Genomic DNA, 18,915 nt, shown 5'->3' with positions numbered 1-18,915 from the left:
ATTTCACAATGGTTAAACTAGAAGAAACCAAAGATCTAGCTATCTTTGGTGACCAGCTGGTTCGCCTGAAATATCGATTATATTCAATTTTAGCTAAATCGCTAGACATTATTTCATATAAAACGACACAAAAAATATTCACAACAAAATTATACTAAAACTAATTCGATTTATGCAGAGTGTAATATCTTACAACGGTTAAAATATTTCATTCTAGCCGTCATTGGCGACCAGCTGGATCTCCCGGAATATTGGTTATACTAAATTTTAGTTAAACTGCTAGATATAATTTCATGTTAATGCTTCCGCCAAATTTTTTAGATATTAAAATCATGCTATTTTTATAGTGATGTTCTGTTTATTCTGTACATAAATTTTGTTAATACAGATCAGACTTATGACATCATACCAATATTAAAAATGAAACTGTCCGACTTACCTCTCTTCTAATTTTTGCAAAACTGCAAATTCACCTTTTTATTCATCTTATAAACTAGACAGAAAACAAACGAAACTCTTTTTCCTAAGCACTTAATAATGGAAGAAAATTTCGCTATTAAATATTTTAGAAAACAATAAAAATGGTTTGAATTTCAGGTTCAGCAATGCAATCTATTGTTAGAAATCAGGCAGAAAATGTAATTAAAAATTCGTGAAAAATCAATAAACATTGCATGACAATTAAATTTATATAATTAAAAAAAACAGTATTTGAATTCAGAAATGGTGCTAAAAACAAATTTTGGGCAACATTATTTTTGGAATTTATTGTTATAAACTCCATAATTCAATTAATTTTTTATTATTTAAAAGTCTAATTAAAAAATTCCTTCCAAGATGTGCATTTTTCCCACCAAAGTATATAGTGCCAAATTTGGTAGCTAGTAAAATAATAATAAATTTAATAAAATAATAATGAAAAAATTCATTTGTAAAAATATTTAACATTTTTTTAAATTTAATAATTATATTTTATAAATATCTCTGTCATATTTCTGATAGTAAATAATTGATTAGAAGTGCATTTTATTAAAGTACTTTGCAGCAAAGCAAATACAAATTCATTTTATTAAATCATTCTTTTTTGTCCCAATTTGCAAAAAAATACATATTCGAGTTGCTCATGAGCGGTTCTGTAAACATTATATTGGTAAATTCAATTCTGGAAATTGCACTTATAGGAGAAAGAAAAATATATAGTTTCTTGGACTAGAAAAACAAAACGACATTTGTCAAAATCCTATGTTTCTTTTTATCGTCATGTTTTGTGAAATTTATTTCAGTACGACAAATGTGCTGCCATTCGTTTCGTGTATATTAATTTAAAAGACAAATGCTATATAAAATCTTTTCTCTAACTTTCCCTTTATGCCTGTTTCAACCTATGTATGATGTTTTCCAGATTTAAACTGTGATAACACTTACCAGTACACTAGAATACATATTTATTAATTAAATTATAAGAAATTAAAAAAGGTAAAATGAATTCTAATAATATTTTAAGTAAAATGAATCGGATTTATTATATACTTATTAATAACTTAAATTGGACTTTAAAATTACTGATAAAATAAAAGAGTCTTAAGAAAAAAAATGATATTTAATCAATAAATAATTTTTTAAAAAACCCAAAAATTAAAACAATATATGAATTTAGTTCTTGAAATATTGGAATTATTTTATGAAAGAAAATATGAAACAAAAAATTCCATGTGTAAAAGAAATGTTCTAAGTATTTATAGCAGCAATCGCATAATGCGTTGTAGACTAAAAATTCATACTGTCATCGACAATGTAACCATTTGCGAATGATTTAATAGATCCTAGCACTTCTGATAATTTTTTCAAGATAAATTTCATCTTTATTTAAGATAAATTCTAAAAATACTTCGAAATAGTTTTTGGATTCCTTTAATGGTTTAATTATAAATAGATGAATGTATCTGAAGATCTTTTTCTCCCATTTAATAGGAGTGGCAAGCTGGTCTACGCTACATCACGAATAATATCAAAGCCAACAATGTTTGCCCAATGACGTGCCTCAAGAAACAGTAAGTACCCATTTTATTTTCATACGCGCAAAAATTAAAAAAATTTAAAAGTATTACATTAGTTGTAATTGGATGCTGAAATCATATGATTTAATTTTGGCATCATTTTTTAACCTGAATGTCAACTTTAAATTAACCTACAATCTTGAACCGGAATAAGTCCTTAGTCTGACCAGATGTCGCTATAAATGCATAAACGAAAGATAAAATAAAAGAAAATTGTTTAACAGCACTTCCACTTTTTTTTTTCAAAGTGCCTTCCAAATCGTCGCATTCAACCTAATATAGATTTTTTGTTGTTAACAAGCCATTTATGTTGTGAAAAAAACAGCTCTGTTTCTACGAAATTGGTCTTTAACTTTAAAAAACAGACATAAGCCCATAATAGCGCAATCATAAAATTAGTTATCGCCGATCAGTATCCAAATTATTATCTGGTAGATTAAATCGATCACCATATTACCAGATATTGATCCATATGATTTCTGCCTTAGATGTTATGCGAAAAATGGGGCTTTCTAGAACATCTTAGTAACAAAAATGCTATAACTGATCCATTTTCAGGCATAAAGAGCAATTGAAAGTATATTCTCCAAATTTTTACATTCGCGTATACGAATATATAAGGAGAAAGTATTGCAATCATAAAAAAAATTCTATCTCGAGATTTTGATGAATTTTCACATTTCTTATCTCCACAATTCTGCAAAGCATATTTTTGAAATTGTATCCTTTAGTCTGTATATAATCTTAGATTTTGCACCAAATATATAAATTTCTATCGAATTTTGAATTGCGATTACTATCCATAAATCTTAAATACAAAATTTCAACGACGTTCAAATTCAGCTTGAAAGTTCTGTTTCTATTCATGGGTTGTGATATATGGCTTTTTCGACTGCCATCAAAATAATAATAATAAAAAAAAAACTTAAAATACAAATAAAAAAAAGTATTCCGATTCTCTTTAAATAATATACTCAGACAGAATTTAGCGTACCGAAAATATAAATCATCCTGAAATACTTCTTTTTTTAATATAATAGTATTTGCGACTATTTTTTGCAAAACTTTTATTCCATTTAGCGAGAATCGAATCATTGTAGTTATAAAATGAAACTGAATCTTCTTTCTTAAGGTATGTGGCTACCCTAAAATGCTTTACAAATAAAAAATGCTTTTATTGTGCTTAAGTTTTACAAGAAGATTATAAAATTTTCGTATCCTCAACGTGATACCAGTAAAAATGAGTCTCAACTATTGTATAAACATATATATAGTTTCGTTAATTTGCTTATTAATCTTATAGCACGCACACCAGACATATTTCGCGAAGTAAATTCCCAGAAACAATTAACGGAATTTGAATTTCATATTCAGTCACTTCGAGCAGGTGTTTGGTTATTTGTTATTTCCTCTTTTGCAACGAACTATAAGAAAATTTTCCTTTGCGTGTAGCCCAAACTCTTTTAAAATACCTTCCATTACAAAGCGTAATTGGCCAGGTGTGACGTCAATTTATTATTCTCTCCTGTGAAAATGCATGTTGCCTGTTAACTATTTTAAATGGCTGCTTTTAAAACTCATTTTTGTATTCTCTTTTTGAATTCTAACATTCACTTCATTTGTCTTTGGAAAATGATGAAACAAGATGGCGGAAATGTACAGAATATGTCAGATTTGTCAATGTATGATTAAGAAAAAGAATATTTCCTTTCTTATTTAGAATGCGTTAAAGGAAGGAATTCGTTTAAGAAATCTATTTCAAGAAAAATGAAAACTATAATAAAAAGCAAGGTTGGTTTAATAAGTTGGTTAGGATTAAATGATTCTTGGTGCCATGTTGCAAAGAGATGATGTAACAATGAAACCAGCGGGAATAGTTTCCCCAGAACTTTCTCGTAAACTCTTTATTGAAATATTATTATTTCTCTTTCCTCCCGAATAAAAATTAGGGACATTAGCTCGCGAACTCTCATATTTTTATTCCCGTACATGAACGCTTTATGCTTCGTTGCATAGTGGGGGGAAAAACGAGTATGCATCATGGATGTTTTTTGCCAAACTTATAAAAACTAAAATTTTACCTAGAATCAGTTTAGTTTAGTTATATTAACGTCCTGTTTTTAAAGCAACACTAGGACTATTTTGGGACAGACCGTAATTTTGAACCACGGTCAGATGACGTGGACGACATCTGAGCTTCCACCCTCTCTCCAAACTTCCACACCACAGGACGTTTGGCCCTGACGGATTTAACATGCACCACCCGTTTACAAGATGGTTCTTCGATAGAATTGGGTTTTGAACATGAAACCCTCCACTATCGATGCCGAGACCTTACTACTAGGCCACCGAGACGCGACGCAGAGTTAAATTTTGAATAATACGATCAAGTACATAATTTTATTTATCTAAGAGAATGCGTTTTTGAACTATCCCATTTATATGCATGAGAATATATACAAATTTTTGACAAACATATTGGTGATCTCTTGAGGAATTTAGCACAAATTCAATACGGATACATGCTTTAGATGCTGTAATGATTTGATACTGTACGATCAAATAAAGAGTAGTGTTCATAGACAATTTTCTTTATTTACATAAAAACAACTTTTTCACATCTAGGTAAAATGAAATACTATTTACAACACAGTTGAAAATTAAACAAGAATAGTTCCTCGAATAATTTCGGAGGAAACAACTTCACAAGAACAGCTAACAGGCTGTTGACGTCTCAGGCTACTACAAGGGTAGCTCTAGGAATCCATCGAATTTCATTCGGGTGGAATTTTACTCAGAAGTCCGATTCACACGAAGCTTCTCTGACCTTTTCTCACAACCACTCACTCTCTTCTCTTTCTTCTTCCGAAAAAGCTCACATTTTATTTTTCTCTCAAACTCCACCTCTCATTTCTATATTGGTGTACTTGGGCACCCTGATACCCAATAACCGTTCAGAACAAACCTAAATGGTCTCCGGTCGACCGTGGGAATGTCCGTTGATGATTCACTCTCCACAATGGGAAAAAATGAAGATTTATATCTGGAGAATTTGATATTCTCCCCTTTCGAAGACAAGATTTATTTTCTGGAAAACGCACGTGTGGTTCCTTATCTGGATTCACACTAATTGGACAGATGACCGTACTTAAAAGGAGGGTCCGACATCTGGCAGTCTGGAGGCATTTAACACTGTGGGAGTGGTACACTGTTGATGATACAGCTGGCCAGAAATGCCAATTATCGAGTGTGGAGAAAGAGAACGTCCCAGTGGTCAACAGGGCTTCAGGGTAATTGAGCTGAATCTTTACAATGCTAAACTGTGAACTACTTTTTTTTTTCGATTTAGCTCGTTGCTTTTTGAACTTAAGGCGTTGGCTCTTCGGACAGTTAAACAAAGTTTCTCTGACTTCATTTTGTCAAACATTTGACGGAAAGTCACAGATATATAGTAGTTAGTTAGAAATTTTAATGATTAACAAATTTGATACTAGCTGCCAAATTTGAAATGTCTAGTTAGAAGATTATTTTTTTTAGTTATTCTGCATACAGACAGACAGATATAATTTTTAAAAATTATTTTCTGGACTCTGACTCATAAAAATTTATAAAAATCTTGAGTTTAAATTTTTTAACAAATTTTTGATGATTAAAATACTTTTTCTTTGTATGTTTCGCGTGTGTGAAAATAAAAACGGACAAATAGAAATGAAGAGGATCATTGAAAATTTAACACGTTTTTCTATGGAACAGGAAACAAATTACTGAGTAAACAATTTAATACAAGAAACATTAGATTATTAGGGTTTTACTGTTAAATCTTGTCGTTTTGCCCCAAACGTTTGCCCTATTTATTAGAGAAGTAATTAATCAAAATAAAAGAAAAATGAATGGAAATGATATTTCCATTTTCAATCACAAAAATTAAAATCTGAACTCATCATATTCTCAAACATCTCAACTGTTGGAGAATAAGGAGTTTTATTTAATTTATAATAGCAGAAAATTCTCTTATTTTGGAAAAGTTAGCCAAGAAGCCCTACATCAAAACTTGTTTCCAAATATGTGATTTTTGCTCTTTTTCAAACCTTTGAATAAGTTATTATCAAATCTCTAATGATCTACAAAGTTGATAGAAAGATTTAAATAAAATAAAGAAGTTAAAATTTCGATAAATTAAGTTTCAATTTGACGCTTTTTGATTGAAATAATTTAAAAATTTTTTTAGTAACACTAGAATTACCGATGTTAAATATATACCTAGTTTTACCACACCCGTCAAATTGACGGGATTTTGATCATCATGGCTTTCATTGTAATTTTTCCTTTAGTTTATGTACATAAAAGAATATAATTTAATAAAAACCACATTTAATATAATTATCAATTAATTATTAATAAAAGCCAAGAAAAAAGTTCGTAATTTGCATATATAGGATATCCAGTTAGAGCTTTTAGTTCTAAACTGAATCATAATCGGAATAAAATAGATCCAATTTTAACGGCTGCCGCACATTCTGGATCAATCAATACAATTTCATATGAAAAATGTCATTCAAATTTATCCAGGAAATGTCTGAAAGTGATGTGTAAATGAATGTAAATACGTATTGATGATCCATAGATGATTCATAAACTTTAAGACTACTAAAGCCGTCATTTTGACGGCTCTTAGTATAAATAGGTACAGGTCATTTATTATGGAGGTTAAAATGGCTGAGTGGAAATTCAATAGAAATGTATAATTGTTCTTACATTTCATTAAAAGTCGTCATAAAATTCTAAAACAATACATAAATTATATCAAAATTTTTAATAATAAAATTTGAAAACCGTCAAAATGACGGTTTTGGTTGTTGAAGGATATTTGACGGAATTTTATGCGCCAGAAGAAAACAAAATCCATGGAATAAATTGGAATGTTGTTTAGTTCTCAACAAAATTTCACTTTGATTCGGCTATCATCTGGTCAAATGACACACTAGAGTCGTCCGCTTCCACGACTCATTGATTTCGTCCATTGTCCTCCTGTATTTCAATTTGGCGCGTGCATTCGCAACGGTTTCGATTTCCAATGAATTTTTAATGCTTTGAGTAAACGCCAACGATTCGTTGATGAAAGCCGGTTCGTGACTCACTAAGATTCGCATGAGGCAACGTTTCGTAAAAACGCTGCGTTTCTTTCCATTCAATACATTTATAAGATGAATAAATACATTTTTTTAGACTTGAAAAATAAGAAGTCATGTTTTCGAAAAGACGAGAGAATGACAGTTTTATGGAAATTTCCATTATTTTTTGCAATGAGTACCATGGATTTTTATAAATAAGTCATAATTTTTGATACATTTGAGAGAATTCAAAACAACATGTTATTATGCTTAGCTTAAAATACAATTGTATTTTATAGTGACTCTTGCCATTCATTGGTTCGTATCCATTTCTGCAAGGGCATTCCAATTCAGTTTTTCTGTACTGTGATATTCACAAATGTACCAAATTTTAATCCACTTAGCTCTTTTATTTTGTAGTTATCGAATGAATTTGTATTTATCTTGAATTCCAATTTTTTGACGGATAAAATACCTTGTCTATAACTTCGTATACGAGAAGTAAAAAGGCAAAGAAAAATGAATCACCGAGCGAATCTTGCATATAAGAGAGAATATATATATATATATATATATATATATATATATTGTCTTCTGAAGCTGATGTTTAGGAGGGAACTACAACTTGCGTATCTTCTATTTATTAATTGATTTTTTTTCTTCTTTTATCTTTTCCTTTCTTTTCTTCATTTTTGCTGTCCTGTCCATTGAACTCTTAATGTATAAATATTACTAAACTGGTTTAAAAGCGAGAAAAAAAAAGGGGCTTTTAAAGTAATATCGAGGGATGGGATGCTGCAGCTCTGAAACCTTAATAGACAAGACGATACTGTTGCCATTATTAACTATTCAATCAATTTAACATTTCAATTTTTCAAATCTTATTATATCAATTAATGAACATTATAAAACTTTTTTCTTTCAAGATTTTGAATTTCACAAACAGACATGGCATCAATGCACCAGATAACTAATTTAGTTCTGATAATTTTATATCATACTTCATATTAGTGATTATTTAATTTTTTTAAAAACTTTTTTGAATAAAATTTTGAGTAAAATTTGTTCATGTTTCCGACTGTTGAAATATAGGTTAGCCCGATAGCTATATAGATAAGATATATAAGCTGTATATAGATAAGCTATAATATAGATAGTATATATAGATATTATAAGCTTAGAATATAGATAGATAGATAGCTTATAATATAGATATTATAAGTTATATAGATAAGATTTGATGTACAATAACATTTAGAGGGTAAACTCCTGTCAAATTTTGAGCCAAATTCAACAACGGGTTGACAGTCTGTCGGTCTGTACTTTCAGAAATATGTAAACTCGATAATTCAAAAACATAATGACCTAAATATATTAAATTTAGAAAGGTATTTTGTTTGAACATGTGCAGTTTTTATTCAAATTTTTGTTTAAATAAGTGGTGAAAAACGTGCCTAAACCAAAATTCGATTTTCGAATACTATTATGCCAGGGATTAATTGTCCAAAAACTCGTCAAGATTCAGTAAAAATGCCGAATTCACGCCAAAAGTTAATAGTTCGTAATTATTGTACGTCGATGTCATGCACGACATTTTCTGTTATGATGAGGTTACTAGAGAGTATGAAAAATTTTTTGGAAAGATCACTCCAACTGGTTGTTTCTTGCATTACAATTAATGCAAATTTTTTTTCATTTACATTTTACAATACTTTGCATATATTATGTTAATATATTGTGTTTTCCTACATATTTGATATTCACACTGAGATAAAGTTATTTTTCTTCTTATCTCCAGCTGGATGAAATTAGGCTATCTAGTCGATCCAGATGGAAATTTGCCAATCAAAAGGTGAGTAGTAGAAATGTTCTGCTGTCGGATATTGCCAGAATTTACTCTTATCCTCGCAATATCCTCATTTGACTATCTGATTAAAAGTAATTTGAATTTATTACCAATCGCTTCGCAAAATCGGAAGCAGACATAAACATCCATTGTTTCTCTTCCAGGATAGCGCAAACTTTTGCTTCCGGCAAAACAGAGAAGCTAGTCTACCAGTGTATTGGTGAAGTTGGTCTGCCAAATGGAAAGGTAATTAGTTCAATATCACGTTAGAGAATGAAACAATGATGATATAAAAACATCCTACATGAAAGTTTTGCAACGAAAAGTTTTAGCAATGATTAATATCATGATTTTTTTAAATGCAGTAATCCTTTATCTAGTACGTATTTAAAGAACGGAACATTCCATATGCAAATCTTAATTGCTTGCATTTATTTCCCCCACACAAGAATCATATACTTTACATTCAAAAGATCGACCGCTGTTGTCATATTGAAAATGATATCAAATCTATCAGATTGTGAAGGAAATTGGCGATGGTGGAGTTTCAGATAAGAAAGAAAAAGAAGCACAAAATTAATCGTCAAATGATTGATTGATATTTATTGGGAAGTAATAAAATTCCTTTTAATTAAAATTTGTTTTGTTTTCCTTTTAATTAAAATTTGTTTTGTTTTCCTTTTAATTACAGAAATATTTAAATTCCACTCACGTTCCTAATTTGAATTACATATAAATATTTTTTTTTACATAAAATCGATTTTATTTGGTGCGCACTAAATTAATGAATAATTATGTATTTTGCAAAAGTTCATTATAAAATTGCAATGATTTATTGTACTGCAAAGAATTATTTCACTTACAAATTAGCTATCTAAACTAGTTAGTCATAAATTTTTGACTAGAACAAATTCACATTAAAAAATACGTTAAGTCATTCTTTAATTACTCACTGAATGATAAAAATTCCTTGAATGATCATTTAACAGATATTATTCTAATATTCTCAAAGCAATTAACATGTCATGCTTAATAATTAATCACAATTTTCAATTAATATGCTAAATGATAAGAAGTTTGAGTTGAAGACTTAATTTCAGTGGTGTTTTTATCATTCACACAATTGATGATCAATATTTCCTTTAATTATCAAACAAATACAATTCTTTAATTTATGATGATTATGATCGTAATTAGGGATCTTAATTAATCTGCATTTTTAACTAACAAAACTTCTAAAAGTAGTTTTTATTAAAGGTTATAGAGCATTTATTTATGTATTTATAAGTACTGATAAATTTAATTTAATCCTTTTTGCTGGATCTGTGAAATGGTTTCAGTTTTATCATTTTCACACCCACACACACACATTTACACACACATCATTCCAAAAATAATTTTATGTTCCATTTAAAATAGAACATATAATTCAAAAATTTAAAATGTTTTAAATGATCTGTTGTAGCATCATATATATGGTAGATAAAAATTTAAAAATAACTTTTCTGATAATTCAGATATATTTTTTAGTTCTCATGTACTGATCAAATTCAGGTTGACTCGATTAAGCATCAGTTAATTTCTTAATTATTCAATTATGGAATTTCTTCGACTGCGATTCAATTTACTTGCAATCAAGATTTATCCTACATAAAGAACTATTCACACATCTACACATTTTGTAAACGAATTAAAAATGTAAGACAAAATAATATAAAATAATTTAAATTCAGAGTTTTACCATTCAAAATGTGAATTTTTGTATATTCATATATAAAAAAATTCTTCACATATAAAACAATATACAGTGGCTCAAAAAATTGAGAGTACACCTTACGTTTACTTGACAAATGCGACTTTCAATATAAATAACACATTACCGGGAAGTGCAAACTTGTTTTTTATTTTGACACATAACAAATGGTTTAATTTAGAGTAAAAATAAAGAAAAATCAACGAAAAATATCTAAATTGAAAATTTTAAGAAGCATTTTAAATAAACATGCGCAGAATTTCGCCTCAAAAAATTGAGAATACACCAGTGAAATTTTTGCAATATCACGCATAGAAACAAAGTGTCACTATTAAATTGCATGTCTTTAGGCTCTTATAATAGTCTCTAAACGTCATGGTACCGATTCGACCAATTTTTGGTGGTATCTGAAGATATTTTACCCCATTCTTCTTGCACCACTTGTTTTAAATGGATTTTGTTTCTAATTTTGTATTTTTGAACCACTTTTTCGAGTATGGCCCACGAATATCCAATGGCATTGATGTCAGAGTATTGTGGTGGTGTTTGTAACTGTTGTTCACAATGAAAAAGACATCATATTTTGACGTTACGTGCATTTTGTTTGGGGTCGTTGTACTGCTGGAAAATGGAATTTCCATCTAAACCCAAATTTTTAACACTTTCCTTTAGATTGCTGCTACCATATGGTTCATCCAACTTGTTGCAGAAACTTTCCATATCATAGGCAGACGTGTAAGTGCTGAAACTGTGCTAAATGCCATTAGACAAGCTGGATATAAAAGTCACATTGTTAGATAGAAACCGTTCATCAGCTTGCAAATACAGAAAAAGCATTTGAAGTTTGCAAAATCTCATCAATTGAAGACCAATAACCTTTGGAAGAAATCTATATTTAGTAATGAAAAAAAACTCAACATTTTTGGCAGTGACAACCATCTTACTGTATGGAGAAAACCTAATATTGCTTTGGATCCAAAAAATGTACGTCCTACAGTTAAACATGATGGTGACTCCGTGATGATTTGAGGTTACATGGCTTCATCCGGGGTAGGAAATTTAATTTTTATAGATGGCATTATAAATGATATGGTTTACTTGGATATACTTCTCAGCAATCTAAAGAAAATTGCTAAAAATTTGGGTTTAGATGGAAATTTCATTTTTCAGTTAAGACAACGACCCCAAACAGAATACACGTAACTTCAAAATATGGTGTCTTTTTCATTGTAAATAGCAGTTACACACACCACCACAGTACCCCGACATCAATTCCATTGAATATTCGTGGGCCATACCCGAAAAAGTGATTCAAAAACACAAAATTAGAAACAAAATCCATTTAAAACAAGTGGTGCAAGAAGAATGGGGTAAAATATCTTCAGATACGACCAAAAATGGGTCAAATCGGTAGCATGACGTTTAGAGGCCATTATAAGAGCCAAAAGACATGCAATTTAATAGTGACACTTTATTTCTATGTGTGATATTGCAAAAATTTCATTGGTGTATTCTCAATTTTTTGAGGCAAAATTCTGCGTATGTTTATTTAAAATGCTTCTGAAAATTTTCAATTTAGAAATTTTTCGTTGATTTTTCTATATTTTTACTCTAAATTTAACCATTTGTTATGTGTAAAAATGAAAACATGTTTGCACTTCCCGGTAATGTGTTATTTATATTGAAAGTCGCATTTGTCAAGTAAACGTAAGGTGTACTCTCAATTTTTTGATCCACTGTATATATATATTCTTTATTGTTTGACATTTATAAATGGATTAATTTTTCAAACGTACGACTATTTAGCAAACGTATCGATATCAATGTTTAATAAGCTTATCGATATTTTAATTTAATTCATGATGAAATTATTATTTCAAATATATAATATCAAACGAATTTGTTACAAATGATTATATTGCTTATTTTTCCCCCTAGAATAATACTTGCTAATTTTTTTTCGATTAAAAAATTTATCATTATAATGTCCATGTTGAAGCTGTAGTAAAATATTTTTTAGATATAAAAATAACTGCATTCCAAAAGGATTTTATGGAACTATGTGTTAATGTTTCAATAAAACTATACAGGTAATAAAATTACCTGTATAGTTTTATTTATTTATTTTAACATGTTCAGAGATACAAACATTTAACAGTTTGTCTTCTACTATTGTTTTTTAAAATTTTCTTTATGTGTAAATTGAGAAAGTCTAAGAAGAGGAATGTTAAAAATTTTGATGTAGATTTAATTACAATAAATAACGTGAAGAAATAAATGCTATAAACCAAATAATTTTTTTGTTTGCATGTGTATTTGCTTTAATAAATGTGAAATGCATTTCGTATATAAATTGGCCATAAAAGCCATTTGGATTTCCTTTCTTTTAGAACGATGTTATTGATGGAAGAGATTTCACCTTCGAAAAATTTCATCAACTTTATAACAAGCTTTGTCCACGTAGCGATATCGAGGAATTATTCAATAATATGTAAGCAAAATTTTAGTATTTTTCTGGGTTTTTTTTTATGTTTTAAATATTTGTTCTTCAGAAGAATATTTTTTTAATTATTTAATTTTCAAAATGATTTCTTTTCTTGCGAAATAAAATGGCTTCCTTTTAGTAGCTAAATCAAGGACCAATATTTCGAATACTGACTTTATAAAATTTATTTAATCCAATGAAACAAACAGATACTTAATAGCGTATAAATATATTTTAATGTTATGATTTTTTTTGGTAAACAATTCCATGAAAATAATTAATTGTTTGTGCATTTTTTTAGATTTATTGAATCAGAAAAATTATTTATTTGTTGTACTTTTGATTCCGAAATTGTTTTTATGGTTAAAAAATTATCGTCTGAAAAACATTTAAAAGTTTTGGACTAGTACAATATCTTTAATTTTCAAAAAAATTCTTTATTGAAAAGAATTTTTTCTCTAAAAATGTTGACATTTTATTCAAATATTTTTGTTAAGGATTAAAAGATATTTTTATCTGTTTTTTAGGAAAATCTCGTAATATGTTAGATGTAATTCTTAAATGATGATTTTTTTTTGTGTAAATCATACCATTTTTTTTTCAATTTTTATTGAAATATAAACCAATAGCCAACCATTTAATTATTCATTGAAATTTTTTAAAAAAATTCTCAACTTTGTTTCGTATTTTTTTTTTCAAAATTAGAATAACATTTTTGCACTATCTAATGCAAAAGTACAAATTTTGAATGACAGATTTTGTAATTATAATGAAATGCAATAAATGAATAGTAATACTTAACTGAGGCCACTCGAACATTTTATAGCAATTGCAAGCGAATTATACAACGAACAAATCTGAACTCACTAAAACTTCCACAGTTTCTGTTTTTTTTCATTTATTTTAATGTTTCCATTTAATAGGTTTTATAGAAAATATTCTTGAATTCTTGCATTTCAAACAGTTTTCTTAAACGCCATTTTAAAATAAACTTATTTCATTCACTTTTATTTAGAGCATCATATCATAAAATGTTTTTCGATTTTGTGTCAATGGAAACCACCTTTTAAATTTTGTAATTTTGTATCTCAAATGCAATTAATGTAGCAAAATATACTTTTCGACTGAAAAAGTTGACTGGAAATAATTTAAGAAGTTTTTCCTTCATATGTTTGAACTATTTACAAAAAAAAGCCACCACGGCTTTGAATTTCTATATCTTCTCAACAAAACAAATAAGCACAGCCTTATACTAATAGTAGCGAATGAGAAATTTGTAAATACTTTATTTATTTAGGGAATTTTCAAAGCGCCAGTCATCTTAAACTTTGAGAGTTCGTTCAGAACATTGGTTTCCAACCAAATTCTCGCGGAACGGACTTCTCACTTTTGTTTCAGGTATTGCGTTGCAAAAATTAAAGATGAAAACCAATGGATCAGAAATCCTTTTGAAAAAGTCAACATGAAGGACAATGAAAGTATCATCAAATGAGGAAGATATGTTAATTGAACTATCATGCAGCCAAATTCTAAAATCTTTTTTAGAATAATATCATTAGTTCATTCTGGTTAAACGTTCAGCAACAGTATATAGCAAATGTTACACTTGCACTGAAACGTTTGATGGCATTCTTGATTACATAGACGTGTGGATGGACTATCTTCATTTTTTAAACATTAATGCAAAAATAAACTGAAAATATAGAGTAATTTGAAGCTAAAATTTTCAGATTTTAATTCAGATATTAATTCTTTATTGGGAAACAAACAGTATTAAAAAAGTTCAATTTTTGTTTTGAATCTTGATAACTTATTTGTGAATTTTCTCACATTTTAATAGCTAAGTAGTAACAATAATATTTTTTGCTTATTCTTTTTATAGCAAATATTTATTAAAAACCTTTTTTTACATACACTTATTTAGTGTGTGCTAAAAAATGAGGAGCAAGTTTTTATTTCTCCAAATATTGAAGCTCAGACACATGCTTCTAATTATAAAAGTCATTGAGTGAGCACTTGTATGAAAACATTTTGACTTCTGTGGAAGGCAATTGTAAAATATTTAAAAAATTAAATTTTTATACTTCCCCTATAGTATAAGAATATTAATGAGTATGATGTTTCTCTTTCATTCAGCTATACTTCCACCAGTTTCATGTTTTTACTTACATGCGCCACCTATTGATGGAAATTGTAACTAATTTTTTCTTCGATTTTTACATACGTATCATATGCATCTTATGTATTATATGCTAAATAATGTTTCTATAATGTGGGATCTATAGAACTAGCTTTAGAGCCTTCTGAAGATGCAATTTTTAATTCTAACAACAAGTAATTCTTACAAGCGAAAGCTTTAGAAACCGCTGATTTAGACAATTTATGCCAAATCGGATTCGAAAAGGTGATCCCTGTTATTAAATTTAATATAAGTGAATCGGCTATGACTGTTCAACTAACATTTCCTTGGAAATGTGCAATTTATTTTTAACTTTGAAACGTAGTTAAATTTGTCATTTTTCTGAAGTGAGGAATGTATTTGTGGAAACTAAAGTTCTGACTGGCCGCATGCGTTTGAGGAGAATGTAATACAAATGCAACAAACTTTCACAAACAATAATTTAAAAAAAAATCAATTCGCTAAGGTAGCTGGGGCAGCAAATGTCTCATACGTTGATCTGAAAAGTTCAGAAACCTACTGATTTTTTAATCATGCAAATGGCAGCTCAGGCTCTTACCCAAAATTATAAAGAGCCGAAAGAAGGAACTTAATCAGTTTGATAAAGAGGCTTTCTTTATACTTAAACTTGTCTTAAGGATAAAGTGGCATTCCATACCTAAGGTCAGTTGACACAATTTTAGTATAGAATATAATTAATGCTCATTTAACTATTGAAGTCAAACCCAATTCGCCAAAAATTATTGCATTTTGTGCTACATCGCAATAAAAAAGAATTTGTTTGGTCCATTTTGTTTTCATAAGTCTAAAATAACTGACACTATCTTGAGTATGCTACATATTTGACTGTTTCCGCAGTTAGAAATAAAATCTGAATATTTCATTTTCTATCAGGATACTATCTTCTTGGTCTTTATTTATTTGCGGCTTCTTAAATGGCAAACTGCTGCAACGTGGGATCAGCCGTACAGCAGATGATGATCTTGCTTTTAATGAGCTGTCCCTAAGAAGTTCAGAATTAGTTCTCTACTATTTTTTTATTGGGACTACATGAAAAAGTATTTCTCCAAGACTTCTTGCGAGCACGGATGGACTAAAAATCCAAATAACCGCAATCATCCAAATTGTAATGCCGAACATGCTGTGAAAAAAAAATGGCTGGCTGAGATTTCCTAGCTACCAAATATCGTTATTATTTCTGTTCATGATGACAATGAATATTTAAATGTTATTTTTGAATTAATTTGTTCAAACAGATAAAACTACTTTAGCTTTGTGTTTCTAATCCTTCATATTTGGGTTATTGTCTTGTAACCATCATGTATTTTAAAAGGATAGGCTGATCTCAGAAGCCTAGAGCAGTTTTTTCAATTGTTTGACTTGTAAGTAATTTGAAAAGGAATAAAAAAAACATGCAATTTGCTTAAAAAGGGTGGAAATAAAGTTGGATTTTCACCCCTCTTCAAAAAACTTAATTGATTGCAGTGTTAGTTTACTAGGTAGATGGGTTTTTTAATTGATAGAGTAATGTATTACAAAGAATGGGACTCTAGCAAGAAGTATGGCTTATGAATGGAACGTTCTGGTGCTCTGGCCTAGGGATAGCGCATCTTCCCCTTGATCTGAGCTTCCCGGGTTCGAGTCCTGGTTCAAGCATGATTGTTCTTTACCCTGTGTTCTATCTGTGAGGTGTGTGAAAGAGCCCCCTCCCCCCGTAAAAAGGGGATGTGCAAGCGAGTGTGTCAGTGTCATCTTCATATGAACTAGAAGTCAGACTTCTGCCCTCGGGTTCTCGGGGACTTAAACCATAAACTCGGCTTAAATCGCTGACTTAGTCAGCGGGCTTGTCTATGGCAAGTGTGATAAGTAGAAAAGGAATTCAGAAACCTAAACGTCAGACGACGAAACAAATTTTTCTCGACAATAAACAGCATTTTTGTGAAAATCTGTAGGAAAACAGCTGAACCATTACTACTTGCCGCGAAAAGTGTGTGTGTGTGTGTTCTTTTTTCATTTAATAAGTTCTGCATTGACGACATAAAAACAGGTGTAAGCCCTTATTCACAACTCCTGTAGCGATGAAACCGTCTTGTAGTTGCTATAAAATGTTTTTCCGTTCACATACACACACACACACACACAAAATGTCTTCGTTTTCAGTTTTCTTTAGGCAAATCGCATATTTGTAATCTTTATTCCTTTGTAAAACAATTATTTTTTATTTCTGACTTTTCTATCACTCTATACATTTAATAAAATATTTTCATAATAAATGAATTTGTGATGGCTTCATATTTTTATTTCTTTTTTCAGAACACAAGACAAAAGTGAGACTATTACAGTCAAACAACTCATCAACTTTTTAAACAAAGTAAGATTTGGGTAGCTTTTAATCTGTTTAAAAACAGCGTATTTCCTATCATATATTGTACATATTATTTTAGGAGACAAAATCGATTTGATTTACTGATTTTACAAACCATTGCTTTTGAAATGATACATCTTACCTTTTTTTTTTTTTTTTTTTTAACAGAAACAACGAGATCCACGGCTAAATGAAATTCTGTATCCTTTCTATGATGAACTGAGGGCAAAAGAAATTATTAATACTTACGAAAGAAATCCAGAGATGGCACAACAAGGTAATCTGTTTCACATATTAGGAGAAAGTATAGTTTATACATACAAGAATTTTTTTTCATATATATTGGCAAAATCTTAATATACAGGGTGGTTATAATTAAAGTTCCACTTTGAAGTTGCATAAAAGGAAAACTACTGAACCAAATGTTATCAAATTTGGTAATATTTTAAAGAAAATCATGGGAATTTCTTTTCCACCAAAATAAAAAGTTAAAAAACTCAAAACCAGCGGGGAAACGGCGCTGTATGCAATATTGCTAAACAAAATAGGATATGAAGACAGTGTTTTAAAATGTGTTTAATCGTTTCTGAAATGAGTTACAAAACATGTTCAATGTGGCATTTATCATTTTCTGAAAACAAGTTAAATCACATTACTGCATTCTCATCAAGAGCTCATAGCATATCCCTCGGCGTATTCCTTTTGCAAAGCGCGCCAATCAATGCTATCACATTCATAATAACATTTAACTAGAAAATCATGATCTTGCATGGTTATAGACATTGTTGATTCGGAACAAGGAAAACTCTTACAAACAGGCTTACTTTTATCTGGAAAACCAAATGAACATATAAAGCGCATCTACATAAATCATTTACTTCTTCCTTCCGTAAGCCAATTACAAGACATTGCGGTTTTACATAACCCCAAAAAACAGTTTCGTTTCAGAAACGATTAAACACATTTTAAACCGATGTCTACATGTCTTATTTTGTTTAACAATATTACATGCAGCGCCATCCCCCCTGGTGGTGAGTTTTTGAACTTTTTTTTGGTGGAAAAGAAATTTCCACGACCTCGTTTAAACTGTTACAAAGTTTGATAACATTTAGTCCTATA

The 18,915-nt window shown here is 29.5% G+C and overlaps 1 protein-coding gene across 2 annotated transcripts in view; it reads left to right on the top strand.

Annotated features, from left to right (window-relative positions):
* The window catches only part of LOC129969407 (1-phosphatidylinositol 4,5-bisphosphate phosphodiesterase-like), a 151,396-nt gene that overhangs the window by 83,063 nt on the left and 49,418 nt on the right, over positions 1 to 18,915 (top strand). For both annotated transcript variants that reach the window (XM_056083971.1, XM_056083970.1), the window contains exons 6-11: positions 1,972 to 2,051; positions 8,967 to 9,020; positions 9,179 to 9,260; positions 13,158 to 13,258; positions 17,745 to 17,802; positions 17,965 to 18,073. In XM_056083971.1, the coding sequence (XP_055939946.1) occupies positions 1,972 to 2,051; positions 8,967 to 9,020; positions 9,179 to 9,260; positions 13,158 to 13,258; positions 17,745 to 17,802; positions 17,965 to 18,073 (484 nt within the window). The remainder of the gene's footprint in view (positions 1 to 1,971; positions 2,052 to 8,966; positions 9,021 to 9,178; positions 9,261 to 13,157; positions 13,259 to 17,744; positions 17,803 to 17,964; positions 18,074 to 18,915) is intronic.

Source organism: Argiope bruennichi, chromosome 5, assembly GCF_947563725.1.
Source record: "Argiope bruennichi chromosome 5, qqArgBrue1.1, whole genome shotgun sequence".
NCBI lineage: Eukaryota > Metazoa > Arthropoda > Arachnida > Araneae > Araneidae > Argiope > Argiope bruennichi.
The sequence above is the reverse complement of the archived record's forward strand: the minus strand, read 5'-3'. Positions and strand labels throughout refer to the sequence as shown.